Below are 22735 nucleotides of genomic sequence, written 5' to 3' on the forward strand. Positions count from 1 at the left end.
ATTCCTTCTCTTCATCTCTCCTGTCCCTTGGTGTTTAGTGTGTGGCAGGGAGGATTCTAGAAATTAGGAGTGGTGTGTGGTGTGTGGTCTAACTTGGCACACATCTGAGGTGGGACATCCTCTGGGTTCAACATTTGCCAACTCTCAGGGAGGAAGTCAGCTTTCACTCGTAAAAATCGATACGATTTTAGGGGCGGTTTCAGGTTAAGAAATCATGTCTGTAGACAGAGCACCGAATGAATGCTTCAAGTTTTGGGTAGTGAGGAGGTCATAAAATTCGGTCACTCTCTGGTCCTAATTATCTGAGTAACACATACTGTGCTGGTACAGTGTCGATCAGGTCTAACTGTCACTGGAATATGTGAGTCCTGCTGCCTTTGAAAGAGCGTACCCCTAAACGGGGAGCCGCATCTCTCGTTCCAATCGTGGGATGGGGTGCCCCCAGGAATCACGAGTAGCCGGTCTTGATGTAACAGCAGGAGGTAGCTTTATTAACGAGATCCCGGGTCGTAGTGGGATCCCGGGTCGACACGTATCTCACACAGGAGACAGAGGAATCAACCCCGAGCCTCTTCAGGCAGGGGGTTATATAGGAGAACCCAGGGGGTTTCGCGTGGTTATCAGCAAGGGAAATGGGTACAAGGTCTCATCTGCAAGCAGTACGTGCGGGCTGGGGTGTTCTCAATATAGGAGAACGTCTTATCTTTATCTGTAGAGCAGGGAGTCATCCGTCCGGATGGCCCCCCCTTCCTGGAACAATCCCTCGACCTTGCTTTTAGGCTTGGCTGGGCACATCTCAGGCCAGCTCTGTCCTGTCCCCTTATCTGCTGTTCTTTTGCAGTTTTTATGAAGTTTTTATTTTAACTCTTCATTTCCAAATGGTCCGGCAAGCCCTATAGTCTCCCTCAGGTAGTCCGGACCTTGTTTATGACTAACTTTTTGAAATTTAACTCTTCACCTTCAAAGCAGAAAACTCAGATTTCCCATTCCTGGGCTTCACATCTTTGATAAAAACATTTAGCAAATGCCTATTAAACTGCAATATGTATGCTTAGAATTTTTTTCACAACTCTTTTGGAAATTGTTTCTGACTCTTGTGGTATAAAGCAGAAACACATTGGGTAGAAGTTCAGGATCTGCCATTTTATGGCTAAGTGATCACAGACCAGTCAATGTGCTCCATCCAACCCTCGGTTTCATGAATCACCAAGCGCAGATGATGATGTCATGCCTGGCTATGGCCGTGTTACATGAAGTCACAGATGAAGGGCTCCCAGGATTTTAAAAGTGCACATGTGCACCCACATTCAACTGTGTTTGGGCACATGGGTGCAGGCAGGTGTCCTTGCATGTTTGTGTATGCACATGTGTGTGGATGGTGGAGAACAGAGGTAGGTGTCCTCAGGAACTCCACCCACATCTTTTGAGGCAGAGTCTCTCACTGGCCTAGAGCTCACTGATGAGGCTTAGTCTGGGTAGACACAGAGGCCCTGGGATCCCACTGTCTCTCCTTCCTCAATGTTGTGCTTAGAAGCACGTGCCGCCGCATTTGGAATTTTTATATGGGTATTGGCCTCAGACCCTTGTGCTTGCAAGGCATGTTTTACCAAATGAGTCACCCTCCCAGCCCGTAGATAGTTATCCAAAAATATTTTTCTGGCCTGTGTATTTTTTTTTTATGTCACGTGTATGAGTGTTGTCTTGTGCGCATGTATGTTGAAACTAGCATAGACCTGGAGTCTTCATTAAATGATTCATAACCTCATTAGATGAATTCTCATTTAAAATTCAGAGGGGGGTTATTGGCGACTGCTGCGATGATTAAACAGACATAGACACAGAGCCGTGCACAGAGATTGTAGCTAAAACTCAATGGAGTTAGAGCAGCCCACTACCTTACGGCAAGGCCATGTTCTTTTCAGTTTTGCATGATCTCACTGGAAGTTCTGGAAATGTTCTAATCCTCCTTAGAAAGATGGGACAGGCAGTACTTATGAGAGAATAAGCGAGGAGGGATGAGTCACACCCAGGAATGAACTCAGGCATGTTGTCCAGTCAGAAAATCCACATGATCAGGAAACATAAACCCTCTAGGGCATATGTTAACCCCCCTCAAATCTTAAAAACATTTATTGATTAAAGATCATAAGAGTCTAGCCTCCAAAGCAGGCCATTGTGAAGAGTCATGCCTAGAATGAAGGAGTTTTTAATCCCAAGGTCTTAGCGACTGATTAAGGTTGTAACTGGGAGCCATGGATGGTCAAGATCATCTCACCCTTGAATGGTATTACCCTCCAGGTGGAGGCTGCCTGTGTTGAAATGGATCACCTTGCGATGAAACTCCATCTATGTGACACTGTGAGCATGAATATTTATAGGGAAATTGTTCATGTCTTTGGAATGAGGAAGGCAAACACAGTCGAAAGCAATTGAAACTCAAAGATAAGAATCCACTTGGACATTCCAGCATGTTCTGAGAGGAACAGGTGATCTCTGTCCTGCTCTGGCTAGAGTCTACACTGCTTGTCCCATCATGGGACAGGGCAGAGAGGGCAGCTGTGAACACACAGGGGAAGTGGCTTTATTCTCTGCAGTTTTTGAGGAGGGCAGACCTTAGCTTCTGAGGAGGGCAAACCTTAGCTTCTATGTCTTTGATGTTTCAGCTCTTGCTGTGGAACCAAGACTTCTGGAAAGTTCCACTCAATTGTTAAAATGGCGAAAGGTCCTCCTTAGTCTCAGTGGGATGAAGATGTGCTTTTTAGCCTTACATCAGATACTGTCGTTGAGCAAATAATACTTTTGTATTTAAGACACTCTGCTTTTCTTGTCTGGTTTAGTCATTTCTATATAAGAAACAACTCAAACTTTATGAGCTTGAAACTATTTCATTTGCTCTCAATTTAGTTTTGTGCTTCGCATCATAGGACTATACTGCCTGTCTCTGCTTTGTGATGTCTGGGGTTGATTTGTGATGTCAGTTGATTGGTACGAATGGTTGAGATCCTGCTGGAACAGGGGGACCCAAGTCATGTATTGAGAACTCTCTGTGGCTTTTGTCGGTTCCCTAAGAGACCTCTCCATGAGGCTAGAGTTTTCTTGCCTGAACTTTTAAACAGGGAAGGGTTTGTGTGTGTGAGTGTGTGTGTGTGTGTGTGTGTGTGTGTGTGTGTGTGTGTTATTTTTTGTTTTGTTACTCTGGAGTTTCCTATTTGCATATGTTACATTTTACTTTGCTGTGGAAACAGAAAGAGCAGTAACAGAAATGAAGGGACTGAGGGACAGCCATGTTCAGCACAGAAACTTACTACAAGAGTCTATCAACACCTCCTCCAGATACTTCATTACGTAGGTGGGAGTATGTTCGCAGGGTTTGGGAAAAACACTTTTTGAAATCAAGTGTCAATTCTCCAGTCAGCTTCTCTTTGGCGGTATTTTTCCGGAAGTTCTTTCTTTGAACTTTGTCAATAAAACCGGAACCACAAGCTTTTGCAAGTGACCTCAAGAAGGTTTTTACTTTTCTGTTATTTATGGCTAACTCTGATAGATCTTATTACAAATTCAGGATATGGAAATGTGCTAGGTACAACAAAAGGGCACCTTCCTGAAGTTGCTAAGACAGCAGCAGGATCTCCCATCTGTAGGGACTTTATAATCATCTGGAACTGTGGGAAAGATGCTGAGGCCTGAGTCCACCCATCCCGATCTTGATTTAGTTGTTACAGAACATTCCCCAAGCGTTAGGATTTTCAAATCTCCTCTGGAGAGCCCAAGGACAGCCACCCTTGGGACCCCTGAGCTAAAGAAGCTGCCTAGGGCTCTTTTATCTAGCTCTGGCTCCCATAATCAGAGTTCTTTCTCCCCTTAACTTTCGTGCGACTTCCTTCGGAATACGGTTGTTGCATTCCCGACCAGTGAATTTTTAAAAGGCGCTTTTTAAAGATGTGAAGTGGAATCTCATTATGTAGCCCAAGCGGCCTCATGTTGGTGGTCCTCCTGCCTCAGCCTTCTAAGTGCAGGCATTTCAGGCATGTGCCATCACACCCTGCTAACATTTCGTGTGAAATTTAGATGCCAGTTTTCTACATCATCGACAGGGTAAAAGTAGTATGGGAGATACATAGGAATGTGTGTGTGTTTTTTTTTAATTGAACAATATGAAGTGGATCCATTTACCCAACCATTTATGACACTATAGGTTAATATAAACATTCAATTTCAAAATAATCCTTCCCGAATCTCCGGATTATACACCTGTCTGTTCAGCTGGGCTGTGGCAGCAAAACAGTAATTACGTTTATTCCAAGTGTTTCTGGAATGAAAGCCGCAGAGTTTATTACCTCCTCCTTCATGTGGCTTGGGTGTGTGTCCAACCCAAATGTAAACAGAAGCTTCTCTAATTGGCCGCTTGCCTTGATACTCGAAAATTAATCGATTTGTAATGGGTATTTTGAAAGGAACTTTGGGATGATTTAAATTCAGGGTAAAGGCTAGTCTATGGGACTTGGAGACCAAACGCATGCAACTGTCTCTTTTAATTTTTCTCTACTTGCCTCTTAGTGAAAGACAGGCAATACTTTACCGACAGGTGACTATCCATCCCGTTTGCTTGGGATTGGGGGGTTTTCTGGGGAAACTGGGTACACTAGCTACTTTAAGCGATGGTGTTTAAATGAATTAGGTGTCAGGTCACTGTGTGAACATTGTTTACAGTTCTCCAAGCATGTATACATTGAGATTGTAAGGTAAACGATTGTTTTCTGAGTTTGAGTTTAACAAATTTCACTCTGACTTGGCATGTGCCTTTCTTCCAGGAGCTCTTCTCCTGTTGGTGTTGGGGATTGAACCCCTAGCCTTGGATTCAAGATGCGAGAGCACCAAGTTATACCCTCAACTTCTCCCAGGATTATTATTATTATTTTTTTTTTTTTGGTTCTTTTTTTCGGAGCTGGGGACCGAACCCGGGGCCTTGCGCTTCCTAGGTAAGCGCTCTACCACTGAGCTAAATCCCCAGCCCCCTCCCAGGATTATTTTGAGGAATGCTTCAACTTCATCTTGAGAGGAACATGTACCGTGGTCCCGTGGTATTTGAAGAGGATTGGATCAGGGAGGATCACCAAAATCCATGGATGATCAAGTCACCATATATAATGTCATAGTATTTTTATATAACCCCTTACTCTTTAAGCCAGCTCCATATCACTTATACTATCGAACGTAAGGCAAACTGTTGTTCAAGGTATTGTGACAAAGAAAAATGTCTGTACATGCTTTTCAAACGATTTTTTCACATATGGCTAGCTGAACCTGTGAATATAGACCCTAATGTCATGAGAATAGATGGTTGAAGATTTTGCAGACATTTTTCATATTTTAGGGACGTGTCAAGAGTAGCAGAAGAGTGGGTACTAAAAATAGAGAAGAAATCACTGGAGATCTGTGCTTTGTTAGCATAAATCGATCATCTTAGTAGGACAAAATAGTAGAAGATAACTAATCACTTCTAGTGTGGCTTTTTAAAATGCCATACACATTGAAAAGAAAAGGAAAAGGAGAGTATGAAAACAATTATAAAAATGAGATGCTGTAAACGTGGCAGATAGGAAAAGAACTCAACCACATCCTCCTTTAGTTTAACAACTGCTGGAGGGACCATGAGATGTACACCTCCATCCAGCAGCACCAGCCTGGGGAGTAGCTGGTAAACACCCTCACTTTTCTGGGTATCAGGTTATTTGTTCTTAAAATGGGCATGTGCCTGTCCCATGTTTGTCTCTTAAGCCACTGATATCCCATCATTCCACGCTCCCATATTCTGACAACATGTTCACAGACACGTGGCCTCCTTGCTCTTTTTCCCCAGCCCCTCAGGACCAGACATAAATGGCTTTGTCTCCTAAAGCCTTAGACAATAGCCTGTTCTCGAGGGGACAGAGGTCATCATCCCAGTAGGTTAGCCACCAGCCATAGATCACCATAGGCCTTTGGCTCCTGGCAATTTGGATTTTAATATTCCTGTTTAATAAAATCAACCTCAATCTCCTTTCTTCATCTGAGCTCATATCTAGGCACTCAGATACTTTGCTACATATATTTGGCCACCTTAGAGAAGCTTCTCTCTATGTATCCCCCTCTTTTCTGCTAGCAGGGTCTAGACAGCCTCAAGAACCACACCTTATCCGTGGTTGCATAGCTTCAGGGTGATCCTTCTGTCACTAAAGGAGGATGTGCATGGCTACTGGGGACACATGTGGTCTTTGAAGACCCCTCTGGATCTTTCATGGAAGTGCTCCACAAACATCTTGGTAGGCCCTGTCTTGCTTGATGACACAGGTAAAGACAAGATGCCACCTGTATGGAGGTTTATTGGCTCCAAACAAAACGTATATCAATGGGCCTGGGACACTGTACCAGGAGAGCAAGAGAGTAGAGCTTTAATTTATAAACTTCTTCTTTCACTTGAAAATTCCAACAATATATTAAGAGCATCATGGGAAGTCCTGTGTGACCATTATAGGGAAAAGTTTCTGAATCCGAAAACTCCAAGGATTTCTGTCGAGACTCACCCATTAGAGCTGAGGCAAGGGCTTCCCATAGGGGATGGGATGTGGGTTTTACAACAGGCAGAGACTTCGTGGCCTCACAAATGCTTTTGGATCTCATTCACTTGAGAGAGAACTATTCTTCCATTGACACTCTCTTGAGTGATGGCCTTGATCATTGAAGCTGGGGATCCTGAGGGAAAAGAATCACAGAGGTCACTGCCGGGCTTCCCCTACCATCTACGGCAAGCACATGTTCAATGCCCCCACTCCCAGCCCTGCAGGTTTTCTGTGCCTTGTACAATTCTCACCAAGCTATATGGCTGGCTCTGCCACAGGGAGGAAGGGTCTGGCCTTGAAGGAAATCCTTGCTTCCTCCAGAAAGCAGAGGTCTCTGACCAGTGCTACTCCTTGGAGATCTGGAGCCCGGTACAGTAGCTGATCTCTGGCCACCAGCTCGTGAGGAGCGCTTCCTACTCACAAGGACTCTGTGGCTCTTTACTACAGACTGTGCGTTGACAGAGCACTACATGCCATCCAGGGCATCTTGCTTTAAGTTCTAGAAACATGGCATGGATGGGTGAGAAGCCAGGGATGTTTACTGTTCTCGAAAACATCATCCCTGATTTGAAGGAGTGCTGTGCCGACATCAATAAACTGGTTCTGGGCCACAGGGAAGAGTAGAAACTATTAATACATGTACAAGGGGAAACTTAATAAAGATCAAGCCTCTTGTCAGCACACAGCAGACTGTAATCAAGTACTGGGTTTCCTACCCCTGGATGTAGCTAAGATGAGGTTTTGTGGCAATCTTTCAGAAACAAGGCAGTTATAGCAGGCGCTCTGAAATGGTTAGCCAAATCTCTAATCTCTAATGCCTTAGAATAATTTTATTAAAAAAATCTAATGAGAAAGGAATGCATGGTCCACGCTGATCCGTGCTAAACTTTTCTGTCATACGTTCATGATAATCTGAGAAGATATGGTTCCCGGGTCACAGATGTGAGAATGTTAAACCTGTTGGTTGTTTCCGTCCCTCTCCTGTCCCTTTTCTTTGTCTTCAGAATGCTTGGCTCTATCTATAGCCTACTGTTAGACAGCCTGTCTGTTCTAGAGACGGATGCATTGTATCACAGTCTCAACTTCACTGGGCCTCGGAATGTATCCTTCATGACTCCCTACTGAAATCTCTTGGATACCCCTACTGCTCAACACAGCCAGGTTTGGGAACGGATGTGATGTACTTTCTTAGGGATCCAGTTAACAGACTTCATTATTTCAGAGAGAGAAAGAGAGAGAGATCTTAACAATCACCACTTCAATCTATGTCCTTCTTGCAAAGAGTTTGCATACACAAGCTGAGTCTTCCTTACTCAAAATTCCAAAGTTCCAAATGCTCCAGCTTCTAAAGCGTTTGGAGCAGTGTCACGATGCTACGGGGGGGACATGGCAAGACCTTATATCATTCAAAAATATTATATATATATGTTATGTATATAAATATTATATATAAAATATATAATATTTGATTAAATTTCATGTTTGGTGTTGGGTTCCAACCTCAAAATGCATCATCATGTACATGAAAATAATGTAAGAAAAAAAAACCCACTCCAAATCCCTAATTCATTTATTCCTAAGCTCTTTAAATAAGAAATATTTACTGTTCCCCTGCTAAAATAACCAGGGCCCACTTTGCTCTGTGGTGTCTAATTTGTTAACTTAATAGAAAATTTCTGGCTGTCTAGGAGGAAAATAAAAATTGAGCTGTGGACATTTGGGAGCCGAGTGTGAATTATGACCAATACAGACTGGGTAGACAGGCTGATCAGCTGAAACAACACCAAGAGACCGACAACGAAACGGATTCTTCTTTACCTTTCAGTCTTGACTCAGGTTCATCCCTCGTCCTATGAAGGCAAAAAAAAAAAAGTTACTTTAGCAACAATCAGCCCCTGCTTTTGCCCTTCCTTGCCTTGTTTGCTACTTTTCAGCTCTTTACCGAGGATAATTGAACCTGACAGATTCAAGATCATGAAGTTGTGGGGACAACTGGATCCCAAAGAAGAGAGGGCCACCTTCCAGAAGGCCCGGCATCAGGAGAATTCTCCCAAGTCTTCCTGTTCCTCCCTCCAGCTCCCTGCAGTCACCAATATCCTTTCCCAAGTTGGTGTTAGCAACTCAGTTCTGGAGTTTCTGAGCTCCTTGGACTGGGCATAGTTTGTTCCAACTACATTTTATTTGAAGAAAACTTTCTGACCCCCCTCCCCCCATTTTCTATTCTCTTTGGACCAGAGGACACACATAGACTTGGTAATGGCTAGTTGTGATTTCAGGCATGGTCAGAAATAATCAGTTTGAAAATCTTGATTCTGTTAGCGAATCTTCCAATGCCACTGATCTAAAACCTTTCCCCTGCCTTTCGTTTTTATTTTTGAACTCAACTTGAGTGCACTCTACTGGAGAAACACAGCAGTCAAAACTGAACTCCCTCCATCTTTCCTTTGAACCATTACTTTATTTAACGGTTCGGAGAGTAAACCTTTCCATCCAGGGAGAACCTTTCAGCCTTCCAGCTCAGCATGAAGGAAAGGCCGGATACAGGAATCTTCCAGAGAAAACTAGTCTCTCTCTCTCTCTCTCTCTCTCTCTCTCTCTCTCTCTCTCTCTCTCTCTCTCTCTCCCTCCCTCCCTCCCTCCCTCCCTCCCTCCCTCCCTCCCTCCCTCTCTCTCTCTCTCTCTCTTTCTCTCCACTGTGGCTGAGACCCTGGGGACACATCCATGCACAGGAGCGCCATGTCCCGCATGTTCCAGCCGCTCCTTGCCTCACCCTTCAGTGTCTCCCTCCAGGAGCCGGCGGTAGGTGGCGATTTCCTTCTCCAGGTGGGTTTTTATGCCCAGCAGCACCTTGTGTTCGTTGTTCTGACGCTCCAGGTCTTGGCGGAGCTGTATCAGCTCCTCCTCGTAGTGGGAGATTATCTGCTGCATGTCCTGGAGACGGCAGGAGTATCGAGCCTGGGTCTCTGTCAGCATGTTTTCCAAAGCGGATTTCTGAAAGAAGGAATGATAGCCCATAGAACACCGGGAGCTTCTGCAACACGGGCATGCGCAGTGTTAACTTACTCTGACCTCTCTGCGAGGTATTGTGGGTGACACTGGGGAGAGACAGGCTGACTTACAGGGGTCTGTGCTGGAGTTCTGATGCCTGGAGCCATCGTGCTTGGGAACTCTTGGCAATGCCACCGTACCCCCTATCCTCGATGGTTTACTGGGGATCAGACAGGAGCTGCCTGGCTTTGAACCATTCCTAACGTTTCCATTTAATCTCTGGTTAGATGGAAAATTCCAGGAGGGAGAGGGACTGCATCCTCAGAGAATGGAGTGATGTCATGTGCAACAGAGAATGTGTGGTTTTACATAATCACCCTTGAATTCAAGATGAGCAATGAGGATAAATATATCTACAAACATTATTACACCATCACACCGGACATTCCTATATGCTTAAAAATAAAGTAGATGTTGATCTTAAACTCAAATGACAACTGAGCACCCAGTCACTTGGTAAATCTAGTCCAGGCTAAATAATAGTCTCTGACATACAATAGTGACAGGCTGCTGTTTTTGAGGAAAATTCTGAAACTTTAAAATAAAGCATCTCAGGTAGATCAAGTCCTAACTTTGTACGGACTCACCCTCTGCTTTTCTGTAGAACTTTAATTTTAAGGAGGAAAATCATAATCATATTAGCTACCCACCCTTGAGTATCTGCTTGGTTTTCACTGGTCTCTCATTAACGCTGTCTGGCTATCAGACCATATTCCCCTACTGCAGGCACCCTGTCATGTCCCCAGAGACACGTTTCCTTCCTTCCCTTTTGCCCTTGAGTCTCATCTTCACAGTTGCCCTCTCAGGCCTTACTTAGTCTCACTGAGGAATGAAAGCCATCTGGAGAGACACCAACAGTCACTCACCCTTGTTGCCAATCACAGATTTATCCATGTCCAAGTACCCAACACCTGAGCTGTCTGTTGCCATCACCTCCACCACCCCTGCCTTCATTATCGTCCTTTCTAGGTGATCCTAACTTGATTTTCCGCCTTAAATCTACATTCACTCTCAGCCACTATCCAGCTTCCCTGCACAGATAGTAGACTTTCTCAAGGAGCTGGCTACACTGGTTGTTCCAATCCCCCCAAACTCCCAAGGTAGCCTACAGAACCCCAAACTGTCTGGATCCATTGTGACCTGACCCATTGCCCCACTTCTCTTCCCTTCCTGCCCTTCTCTCTTCTCCCCTTCTCTCCTTTCTTTATCTTTGTTCCCAGATACTTCAAGAACGTACTTTTGCCTTTTGGCTTTTACATTTGCTGTTCCCCCCACCTGCAGCAGCCCGCTCCTCTCCAACCTGTAGCCACATAAAGCACCTCCTCATCTCTCTCAGACCTTTCCTCAGCTGCCTGGTGCTCACGATGTTTAAGGTGGCAACTCTTCATTCTGCCAGGTCTTCCTTTCTCCGGTGCAGTCTTTCCCGCCCGACATACATATCTTTCGATGATTTGCAGAATTATGGTTTACATCCTCTATGTTCATCACTAAATTCTCTGTGCTGTACATAGTGCCAGAGGAGGGACACAGGTGTCAGAGCCATATCGACTCCAGGACTATTGTGAAATAGAGTGGTTGAAATACATTGGACTCTGCAGAACATCACACCACGATCATGATGGCCATCTTGAAAATGCATATTCTTCTGGGAGACAGGGTCCTCACTATACAGCCTGGGATACTGTTGAGTTATCTTTCTTCTGAAGCCTCCCAAGTGCTGGGGTTACAGACATGCGTCCCCACCCCTGGCTGACAGTGAACTATGATCTCACCATCATTAAATTCACAAAATAAGGTTATTTACCATATGTTCTTTTGCAAAACAAATGAGCTAATTCTGCTTATTCAAAACGCAGGGTAAAGCATCTCTCAGGAGCTACGCTGAGGATCAGAGGGCTCAGTAGGTATGAAGGGGATCAAATGAAAGGTTGCACGGTCTGAGTTTTGGAAACAGCACTTATCCAGAACGTCTTACCAAACTGCAATGAAAACAGAAATGGCTTACACTCCAGAACATATTTGGGGTAGTGGGTGACACATCACATACATAACGAACAGAGAAGTGCACTGGAGTCAGCCAGGGCTAAATTAGTCACCCACCATGCTTGAATTTCTTTTTATTGGAGTTTGGGAACATACTGGGTATAAGTGGGGTGAGGACTGATAGACAATTTATGTGGGGACGGGGTGGGGGTGCTGTCTAGCATCTCTCACCTCTGAAATCACATGCCCTCACCACCAGCAACTCCCAAGTTGTGTGACCTTCACTAAATTTGTTAACTGCCTGGAGCTTTGGTTTTCTTTCCGTTACAATGAGAAGGTTAAGGCCTACCAGGAAAGGTCAATTTGATGACCAATAGCATTGGCTATAAAGAGCTTCTCAGCCAAAGTCTAGCTACGTCTTTACTATAGCAATGTCTTCTCATTCTCAACATGAAAAATTTGAATGGAAATTAGGCAATGATAGAAGTCCAAAGGGGACCAGGGAACTGGGGCCAGGAGACAAGGTCAAGGAAGGCCCTATGGAGGAGACTGTAGAGGGTCCAGGATTCTCCTAGCTCAACTTACCCTGTTGTGCTGGGCCTGCAGGTCAATCTCTAGGGCCTGGAATGTTCGCCTCAGCTCATGGATATCACTTTGGCTGCCCTGTACAGGCACTGGACTGGCCACCCCTTGAGCCATGGAGGCTGACTGTGGAGCAATCACAAGTAGGGAGTCAGTGTTGTGACATGTGGCAATAGAGGAATCCGATGTCCGGTCACTTGTCTTTTACCTGCTCTCTAAACCAGGTGTCCAACTCTTGATGTTTCTTCTTTATTATTAACTCGTATTCCTGCCTCATATCTTCCAAGACCTTAATCAGATCTTCCCCTGGAGTCGTGTCCACCTTCACGTTGACCTTGAAGTCGCTTGGCCAGTGATTCTCCTCCATTTCCTGTTTAGTGACAGAGAAAGAAAATGAACTGGCCCGTGACAATCAGAAGGCTGGATTGTTGTTTCAATTGGCACTGGTAAATGGTTGGTTCTATTTATGTGGTTGCTGTTCTCACTGGTGTGACAATTTCATAGTTATTACAAATCGACTAGACAGCATGTGCGTTGTCTCCAAAACTATAAAATACAGACCAACATAACACATGTACCATGGTTTGGGTATAAAGTGTCTCCCCCAAAGGGCCATGAGCTGTGGGCTTGGCTCTCAGTGAATAGCATTTTCTTGGTTGGTTCAAACAGCTTTAGGAGATTTGGGACATTGCTAGTGAGCCCCTGTGCTTCTGTTCTTGGAGAGATCTTATCCCTGGCCCCTTCCTGTCTGTCTATCCTTTGTAACCATGAAGTGAAGAAGCTCTTTTCCCCAATTCTCTCAATGCTGTGACACACACTGCCTGGGTGTATGGGTCAAGTAGCCATGAATGGAGCCCCTGAAACTCTCAGCCAAAATGAATTTCCTTTCCCAACAGATGTTTCTGCCACAGTGATAGCAAGGAGACACAGCACACTCAGGGAACGTGTAGTAGGACCTTGTGGGAGAGGGGCTTTTCACTTCACAAAGGACAGAGAGAAGCAAGGCAGGAGATGGACCGAGGAGAAAGAGGGAGGAAGAGACAGGGGAGATGGAGAAGGAGAGAGGGAGAGGGAAAAGGGGACAAGGGAAAGGGAGAGGGAAGGGGCAGATGAGGGAGGGAAAAGAGGAGGGAGGGAGAGAGGGAGGGACGGAGGGAGAGAGACAGAAGGAGAGAGAGAGAGAGAGAGAGAGAGAGAGAGAGAGAGAGAGAGAGAGAGAGAGAGAGAGGAGAGACTTTCACTAAACATAGATCTCTCCAGTCTGGCAATACCAGCTGCCCAGGGAGTCCCAGGTCTCCGGGACTTCTAAAACAGTTCTGTTTTATGGGAACTGAGCATTCAAAACCAGATCCAGTGGAGGACCTTTCATGTTCAAACAGTAACAGCACACAGTCAGACAGTTTCTTTGACCCAATTCCTTGGTTGAGAGTGTTCCAGAAAGCAGTTCCATGTCCAGAGCAAATAGATTCCTTTCTAGCAGGTGTTCACTGGCAATGCGTCCATGCAGTTAAGCAGTGAGCATTTCCAGTTTTAGGCCAAGGCTTTAGGGAAGCAGTTAGTTCTGCAACCAGAAAACCAAGCACTAGAGAAGCTTTACAGGGAAAGCAAGCGATCATAGTAAAGGTGTTACTAAGAACCACTGTCGTCTACACAGCTATTCAGAAATCAGGCTCTTTGATGTTCAGAAGCAACCAGGTTTGTCTGAAGTGTTTTTCTGTCCCTTTGCCAGTCTCAGGGCCTTAGAATGAACAGAAGTTCTTCTGTAAGTCAGTTAAATACATCTGTGGATTAGGATTCTTGAGTTTTGGGTTTTAGCATCTTCTTTATCCCATTGCCCTTGTTTCTAAACATAGGGCCAAAGACGGATGTGTTCAATGTCACACCTTTCTTCTCCCTCCTCCTCTTTCTCCCTCCCTCCAACCCTGCCCCCTCTCTGTATGTCTTCATATATGTGTATAAATATATGTACCTCTGTATACATGCATGTGGAGGTCAGGGGTTGAATTGGGCATCCCCACCATCCCCGTTCTGCTTCCTCTAGTGCTGGGCTGCATGCCACCACACTAGGGGTTTTATGAATGTGCTGGGGTTTTGAATTAATGTCCTTAGCTTCTGCAGCAAACATTTTATTGACTAAGACTTCTTCCCAATCCCACTTAGTATGATCTTTTTGCATCTATATGCATGCAATGCGCATGCATGTGCGTATGTATCTTTGTATGCTTGCATGCACATGGGTGTTCATGGGTATGGTAGCTCAACACTGATGTTAGATGTTTTCCTTATTGCTCTCTACTTTTTTTATTTTATTGAGGCTGGGTCCCTTGATGAACCTGGAGCTCACTGACTTGGCTACTCTTGGCCTGCCAGTTTGCCCTGTGGATCTGGTCTCTGCCCCCCAAGTGCTGGAATAACTACAGTTGCTTAGAGGGCTCTGGGGATCTGCACTACCCTCATGCTTATATAGTGAGCACTATAACCACTGAGCAATCTTCCCAGTCCTGATTATATATTATACTATCAAGTCTAGGTGACCAGCGTGTGATAACAGATCATCAGTTACTATTATTTTGCCAATCACTGCTAATTATGATTGTACTTGGTGGTTTTGTTTAACATCTAAGAAGAGAACCTTTAACTTGGAAAAAGTGGAAGTTTCTGTGATTCCTTATGGGGAACCTGGCACTCAGGCAGTGGTCCCTTCTGCTACTAAGGGGTCACACTGGACTGAGAAGTTAGGAGCAGAGAAGGTTCCCAGGAGCCCAGGATAGTCCTACCTGCTCATGTCGCTTCTTCATGAGAATGAGCTCTTTCCTCATTCCCTCCACCTCCTGTTCCAGGTCTGTCGTGACGATGGTCAGATCATCCAAGGTCTTTCTGAGGCCCTCAACTTCAATCTCCAAGTCTTTCTTTAACGAGTGTTCATTTTCAAACCTTTGGAGAGAGGGGAAGAGCAACCTGTTGTTGGAAGACCGTGGGGTTTGCCAGGGTCCACTTGGGTTTAGAGTGGATGCTCTTACCTTCTGGGTATAAGTGAGAGACTGACTGATACATACGGGACATCTTTAGCACATCGATACATTGGACATATATGGATGTGTATGTATATATAGATATACACGGATATAGCACATTGTTCCATGTTATGCTGGTCTGTGGCGGTGATTCAGTGCCAACTTTTTTTTTTCTTTGTTTTCGGAGCTGGGGACCGAACCCAGGGCCTTGTGGTTGCTAGGCAAGCGCTCTACCACTGAGCCAAATCCCCAACCCCCAGTGCCAACTTTTAAAATGAGTACAGAATAGAAGACACGCAGCCCGATATCCATCACCTAGATTTACTACCCACAAATACCTTGCATGTGTGTTTCATCTACATACATTGATGAAAAAATGTCTTTTTTCCTTTGTGGTCGTTGGTTATTTATTTACTTATTTTTGAGATAAGATCTTGCTATGCACCCCAGGCTGCCCTTAAACTCACGATCCTATTGCTTCTGCCTCCCAAAAGCTGAGGTTTCAAGTATACACCAGGGCACACTGTCCATTGTTGAAGACGTTCCAAGCATTTCCTAGACATTGTGACATTTCAACCCTAAGTACCACAGAGTACATTTTTTTTTAAGGAAAAAAATATTTCTTTCTAAGTAAGTATTACGAAATTAGCATACCTAAAACGGAAAGTTCTTATTATCGCCCAGTTCTTGGTTCATATTCAAATCTTCACATGCTATCATGTGCATGTGTACCTGGGTTATTTAAATTGCACGAGACTTTTGTCCTGCCCTTTAATTGTAATCCAGCAAGGTTGTGGCGGCAGGTAATGGGTAGGCTGAACTCTGTGGAACAGGCTTTCCCTCCTCGGAACTCAGTGAGGAAGGGACTTACTTGAGGTTGAAGTCATCCACTGCCATCCTCGCGTTGTCAATGAGCACGACAATGTGGGCGTTGGCCATCTTTCCGTCCACTATCTGTAAAATATGTTCAGAGAATTATTCCAGTTCGACAGATCCAGCCATGACAACTGCATGCCTGCACCCAGGTTTCTTCCACTAGTGACTTTCAGCACAAAAACTGTTTTCTTCTTAGAAAAAGATTTAGTGTGTGTGTGTGTGTGTGTGTGTGTGTGTGTGCGCGCGCGCGCACGCGCGCATGACTTTAGTGCAACATATATGTACAGGAGCCATTAGAAACCAGATGGTCACCTGAAGTGGGTGCCAGGAATCAAACCCAGGTCCTCCAAGAAAGCAGTAAGCTGTCTTAACTGCTGAACCAGCTCTCCAGTCCCCAGACAACTTCCTTTTGCTGTAGCAGAATAATGAGACTCAAAACATGGTAAGATCATGTCTGCAGTTGGTTTCACTGTCTTTTTAAAATATAACTTTCTCCCCCCTCTTTTCTTCATCGTTATTGATATTACTATTATTATTTAAGCCACCAAGTCCAATTAGTATCGTCTGCACATGCAAAGGTGTGAGGCCATGCACTGGGGAGCAGCCAACTCCGTGTTGTCATTCCTCCTCCATAAGAAAAATAACTCTCGGGGGCTGGGGATTTAGCTCAGTGGTAGAGCTCTTGCCTAGCAAGCACAAGGCCCTGGGTTCAGTCCCAGCTCCGAAAAAAAAAAAGAAAAGAAAAGAAAAGAAAAATAACTCTCCCTCTTCCAGTGGCCACCAATTGCCAGTAGCCCCTCAGCTAGGGGTAGCGCCTACCCCGTCTGTACTGGAAGTTTTATCTGGCTTGATTTCGTGCAGGTCCTGGGAAGGCATCTTAGCTGCTGGCTGTGCGTTCCTGTGTACAGTAGCCACATCACATCCTGAACACGGCGGCGGCATCTCACAGCACTCCTCCCAGCTCCCTGGCTCTTACACTTTTTTCTGCCTTCTCTTCCTCAGCGCCTTGGAGAGCAGGGCAGGTCGGTATAGATGAGCCATGTATAGCTGGGTAGGCAGAGTCACTTATCCTTAGCGATTTGAACAGTTACGAGTCTCTGCTAACTAGTACCCACCGCAATAAGAACCTTCTCTCACCAAGGCTGAGAACAGCACAGGTTTATGTAGAGCCTCGACAGGCTGGGATTGACCAGAAGAGTGAAGCAGGGTAAGAGAGGACGGTGCCTCTTGGTGATGCCTTCTAACTGTCTGGTAATGAGAACGGGGCTTAAGGAATGAGACTTTTTCTTTTTCAAAGATGGTGGTGTGTGTGTGTGTGTGTGTGTGTGTGTGTGTGTGTGTGTGTGTGATGTGTAGGTATGTATTGCACATGTGTGCAAGCATATAGCCATGCACATACTTCAGAAGGACGGAGGAGGACCTCAAGTGTCCCGCTCCAGCACTTGCCTCCTTATTCCCTTGAGACAGGTTCTCTTCCTGAAGTTGGAGTTAGGATGGTGGCCAGCGGCTGGCTCCTAGCAACCCTCCTGTCTCCCACTTCTCCCCACTGGTGCTGGGTTACAGGGATGTATGCTTATTCCTGGCTTTTGACACGAATACAGAGGATTCTAGGATTCTAACTCAGGCCCTCAGCCTTGTACAGCAGTTGCTCTGGCCCACTGAGCCATCTCCCCAGAGTCTGAGTCTTTTCTTACTGTAACCACGAGGCAAGATATCCTCAAATGCAGTCATTATCTCAGGTGCATGCAATTCTTGCTAGCAGTGCATTCAGATTTCCAGTGTGAGAGCTAATGTGAAGTAAACTTCATATAGTCTTCATATAAAGAAATTATTAATTATTATTATTATTATTAATTATTATTGTTACTACTACTACTACTACTACTACTACTACTACTACTACTACTACCACCACCACCATTACTATTTTGCCCAGAGAGACTAGTACCACATATGTAGCCTTCAGGAAGATGTATTTGTAATATATTTGTGACAAGATTCCCTTGATCTCAGCTATGAAAACACAAACTCAGTGAATTCTTGACCACCAAATGCTTCTGCTTAAGATGTTTCCATAGTATTAAGGCTGTCAGCCGAAGACTCACTAGATATTTACTTAAGTTTTATTTACATTAGAATGACTCGTTTGAGGTGTTTGAACAATTGTGCATGCAGGACCTTAGGATTAGAGAAAGGACTCACATTTGATGTATACGACGATCTCTGGGGGGAAATGGTGTCAATTTCTCACTGTCTAAAGGTAGAGTAGTGGTTTTGTGCCGAGTATTGGTACAGAGTACAGCTGTTGTGTTTCTTTGGCCTGGCTTCCTTCCCGATCAGGCCACATGACTGGACAGTCACTCTGCCCTTGTGCTTCGGTCCCAGTGTTTTTACAATAAGGTTTTTGTATTAGAAGCAGGTGACCTCAGAGATGCCTGCTTTTAAGGTTTTGCAATGCAGCTGGAGAGGCAGAACCTGTGGTATTTGTATAGCTAATTCCTTTATTTGGAGAGGGTTTTTCTTAGGGGAAAGCTCTTCCTTAAAACAAAGGTGCCTTTTCAAACTCTAGTCCTATTTAAAGCTCCACCGATGATTTGGAATTTGGTCCCTTGAATGAACAATACGGCTTTCACAAGTGGGGGGACGATGAATCTAAATCTCAAAGAGCCAGTGTGGGGTCACCCGCTAGCTGGGTGAGGACATCAGAGACTCAGTTCCTTTACCCACAACAATAATAATGGTTACTGACCACTGGCACCGACAATTTATCAGAGTCAGAAGATAGTAAATGTGATAATATTGCATGCATACCTGGCCTGCAACAGGCACTGTGAAAGGTTCATTGAACTTTGCCCTGGAAGTGGAAACTGCAGGTATTTCCTTGCTTCTTGTCCACAGTGCTGCTTTATGGCGTTTTCTTTTTCTTTTGTACAAACCAGCCTTCTCCCTTCTAGGTTTCTTATTCTCATGATTATTTGATCACACAAAAGTAGCTCCGCCCCTATAGCTCCACCCCCCAAAGCAAGTAGCTCCGCCCCCATAGCTCCACCCCCAAAGCGCGGGGCTCTGTGGTAAGCCCTTCTTTCTTGTGCACTGAGTGACTGTATTCATCCATGCTGACCGAGAGCCCCCATCCTGAGCAGCCTTGCAGTGCGAACGCCAGAAACGGAGAGGTAAAAGTACCCCGTGACCTTAATTTGACTCCTCCAAGTTGAAGAGGTCACTTATCCACTGAGAAGCCCACACCAGGTGTGTAACCCCACCCTCTCTCTCAGCCCTCGTTCTTACGGAGAGTGAGACCTTGGGGTGTTTTTGGCATCTAGCAGATGTTGGGCTGGAGATGAAGGTCAGTTTGCAGAGTGCTTACCTAGCATGGGTTCAATACCCAGCACTGCATAAGTGGAACATGGTGGCACATTCTAGCAATACCAGTGCAGGAGAGGTGAAGACAAGTTCAAGGCTATCCTTGGGTACATAAGTGAGCTCAAGGCCTGTCTTGGCGATCTATATAAGACGAACTCTCTCTTTCCTATCTAGATATGTATGTGTATATATGCATTTACATATTTATGTTTTCGTGCCCCAGCGTTGTGTGTGTGTGCAACATGTGTACACAGAAAGCTGCAAAGGACAGAAAGGCCATTGGACCGCCAGGAACTGGAGCCTCAGGTGGTTGTAAGCCAACTTTTAGGGTCTGGGAATTGAACTTAGGTTCTCCCCAAGAGCAGTAGCCCTGAAACATCTCTCCAGACGCCACATCTCACGTTTAAAACTTCTTCTCACTCTTTGGCTTTCCTTAATAGGGTATTGTGATGCAGTCAGTATTTCTAAGACATCCTTACTAGTCATAAAAGGATGCGGATGGATTGAGAAATAAGATATGAGGCATATATTTTAAACCATATGTTGTAACAACCATCGAGGTTCTCCCCAAAGCCCTGAGTTCATTCTTTGAAAATCTAGCTGGTGCATTAGCAGAGTATCATCGCCCCAAGGTATGCATGCAGTCTCCTACTCAGGAGAGGCAAATAGACAATTTGACCATGCTCCCGATTACCAGGGAGTTTTAAAAATGATATTCCTACTGCTATGTCCAATTTCTGTGTTTCAAAAGGTTTAGATCCCTTTTTGAACTACGTTTCTCATAGACTTTTTGAGTAACATTGAACATTGCACAGTGAGGGTAAAATGTCTATTTACTCAGAGAACTTCATCAGGACCAGGGAGAGGCCAGCCCCAGGTTTCTGAGGAATTCCTTAGGACCTGGCAGAAGCCAGGAATGACAGACAACCTACACCTCCAGGACTGACACTCTTCCAAACCAGAGATGGTGAAACATCCAAAGCACAGTCGAGAAGAACATGAACCTTGACCTAGTTGGCCTGAGAATCCAGAGGTCTGGTCCGGTAGAGAGTGGGCTGGCTGTTCTTACTCACAATTGAACCCACTCCTCCCCCTCCCCCGCCCCCAATTCCATTCTAAAGAATTTAGAAAAACAAGTAGAAAAAGTATCCAGTTTCAGCCCCCCTGGTCTGGAAGTTGGGGATACAAATATTTGCTCCTCAGATCCGTGAGAATTGAACTTTCTGAGCTGTGTGTGGCACAGGCTGTTCTGTCCACCCGCTGCACGATCCTTGGGGCTAACCCGAGCATTTGATCTTCCTATGAGTCTGGCGGGTTGGCGCCACGCTGGGGTGGGAGTCGGATCATTTGAAACAGACCTGAGTGGAAGCCCCACCTCTACCCTTTGCTGCCGGCTTGGGAGTTTATTTCACAGTTTTGAACTTCAATTTCCTAGCGGAGTTCCTAGAATGACTTCGGATAACATAGATCAGTCCCACCGTGGCAGAAAGCCCTTCGCACGGACTTAACACCCACCACACCGCTCGGCATACAGGAGGTGCTCAATAATAGTCGCTCTCCTTTCCTTCCCCTCTCTACTTGTCGTTGGAGCAGGCGTTAAGCTGGTATTTCTTTAGGGAGTCGCGCTCCCGGCCTCTCCGTCTGCAGACACCATCTTTCCCCTCCATTCTAAAACCAAAGCAACTTCATGAAACGAAAAACAGCGTGAGGATGTTGAGTCACCTTGTTTTCTTCACAGAGACGGCCGCGCACTCTGTAGTTAAGGCAATTACGCGCTTGGTTATTAGGCCGATTATTCGATAATTAGGGGTCATTACAAGGACAGATTTATATTATCTTGATTGGTCCTTCCTACAGTCAAGCAAATATGGCCGAGCATTGTGAAATAATATGGTATTAATATTGGAAGCCTGTGATGGTCTTTGCGGGGGTGTGGGGGTGTTTAAATCAAGCTTCCACAGGGGTTTTTCTGGAACCCTTCATACAAAGGGAAGTTTTATAGCTTTAAGAACATAACTGTGAGATGATTGTCCTCCCTCTACTTGTATCCAGGCACCCCAGAAGGTAAGAGCTGAACCGTTTTGGTGTTTGGTTGAGAAACATCAAGCGTATCTCCATAGTCTAGCCCAACTCTCTAATTGTTAAACTCCCAGTGTTATCAGCGCCCACCCCCCCAGCAATACGCCTTTCTCAGAAGTGTGAGCAACTTTATCTCCTCGAAGGTTCTAGAAAAATAGCCAGGGATGTCATAACAATATATCTGCTGGTGAAGTGTGACAGCGTTCTCCCCATGATCTACCCGGTAGCACAACTCAGCCTTCTGTTGCTAGAGAGTCACACGGTCGCCAGGACTCTGAGGTGGAGCAGGACTGATCTGATTTGAAAGTCAATTCTCTCCTGGGCCTTGTGTACCCAGGGTGCACCCAGCCTAGCAGCCTTATCATTTCGACGTTGTTGGATCTCGAGTGATACTGCACAGTGACCTGCTGCCTGGCACTCCTAAGGCTTACAGTGTTGTTTTTGTCCACATTTTAAAGTGTGTAGAAAACCAGGCCATTTTGCTGTTCAAAAGATGGTCTACAATAAACTCTGAAATGGTCTGGTTTCCACATCATTTGTAGAGAGGAAATTATTTTTATAAACAGGTTTCCCCGAGTCCATACTTAAGGTATGGCAGTAAGATTTAGGTGAGCCGTACTTAAGATTGAATTCTTTTGCTTTTTGCTCTGGGAACTGTCCTATGCACTGTCTGGCTCCCCCACCCCTATCCTCCTTGGTTATGACAATACCATGGCAAGCTGCAGGGTCTCTCGCTGTCTTACCTGCTCCTGGAGGTGGCTGATGTTTTCTTCATATTGGGAATAATCCTTTTTGGTGCTGGGTTCTCTCTCCTGATGCCACTGAAGGATACGACTTTCCAGCTTCGAGTTGGCCTCCTCCAGGGCCCTCACCTTCTCCAGGTAGCTGGCCAGGCGATCATTGAGGTTCTGCATGGTGGCCTTACCATTTCCTCCTAGCAGGGGACTGCTTCTTCCAGAGCCCCACGACCCTCCGGGAGGCAGGCAGCCTGGTGTGGTGAAGGAAAGGGAGATGCGGACACCCCCTGCACCTCCATGGACACTCGGGGTCCTGTGGCAGCTCCCACGCTGCCCCCAGGTGCTTCCGAGGCTGTGGACGGAGGCCGAGTAGGTCTGGTTAAAGCTGTGACTGGAGTTCATGGTCCCATCTGTGTATGGAGCAGGGCTGCCTCAGCTCTCTGACACAGGACTG

General features: G+C 45.4%; 1 protein-coding gene across 1 annotated transcript; it reads right to left on the reverse strand.

Moving 5' to 3' along the window:
- Positions 1-6407: 6407 nt before the first annotated feature.
- On the reverse strand, positions 6408-22734 carry Krt23 (keratin 23). Its single transcript, NM_001008753.2, has 8 exons — positions 22288-22734; positions 16098-16180; positions 14990-15146; positions 12421-12582; positions 12216-12338; positions 9370-9590; positions 8418-8449; positions 6408-6732 (listed from the first exon to the last, which is right to left on the reverse strand). Exons 1-8 carry the CDS (start codon positions 22681-22683, stop codon positions 6638-6640), a joined length of 1269 nt encoding a protein of 422 aa, NP_001008753.2. The 5' UTR covers positions 22684-22734; the 3' UTR covers positions 6408-6637.
- Position 22735: the final 1 nt, after the last annotated feature.

Source organism: Rattus norvegicus, chromosome 10, assembly GCF_036323735.1.
Source record: "Rattus norvegicus strain BN/NHsdMcwi chromosome 10, GRCr8, whole genome shotgun sequence".
Lineage (NCBI taxonomy): Eukaryota > Metazoa > Chordata > Mammalia > Rodentia > Muridae > Rattus > Rattus norvegicus.

Coding starts and splice junctions, on each gene's coding strand:
- Krt23 (NM_001008753.2), bottom strand. CDS start 22,683: ATGAACTCCAGTCACAGCTTTAACCAGACCTACTCGGCCTCCGTCCAC. Junction 15,147..16,097: donor GTGGATGACTTCAACCTCAA/GTAAGTCCCTTC, acceptor CTCTCTCCAAAG/GTTTGAAAATGAACACTCGT. Junction 12,583..14,989: donor TGAAGAAGCGACATGAGCAG/GTAGGACTATCC, acceptor GTCACTAAACAG/GAAATGGAGGAGAATCACTG.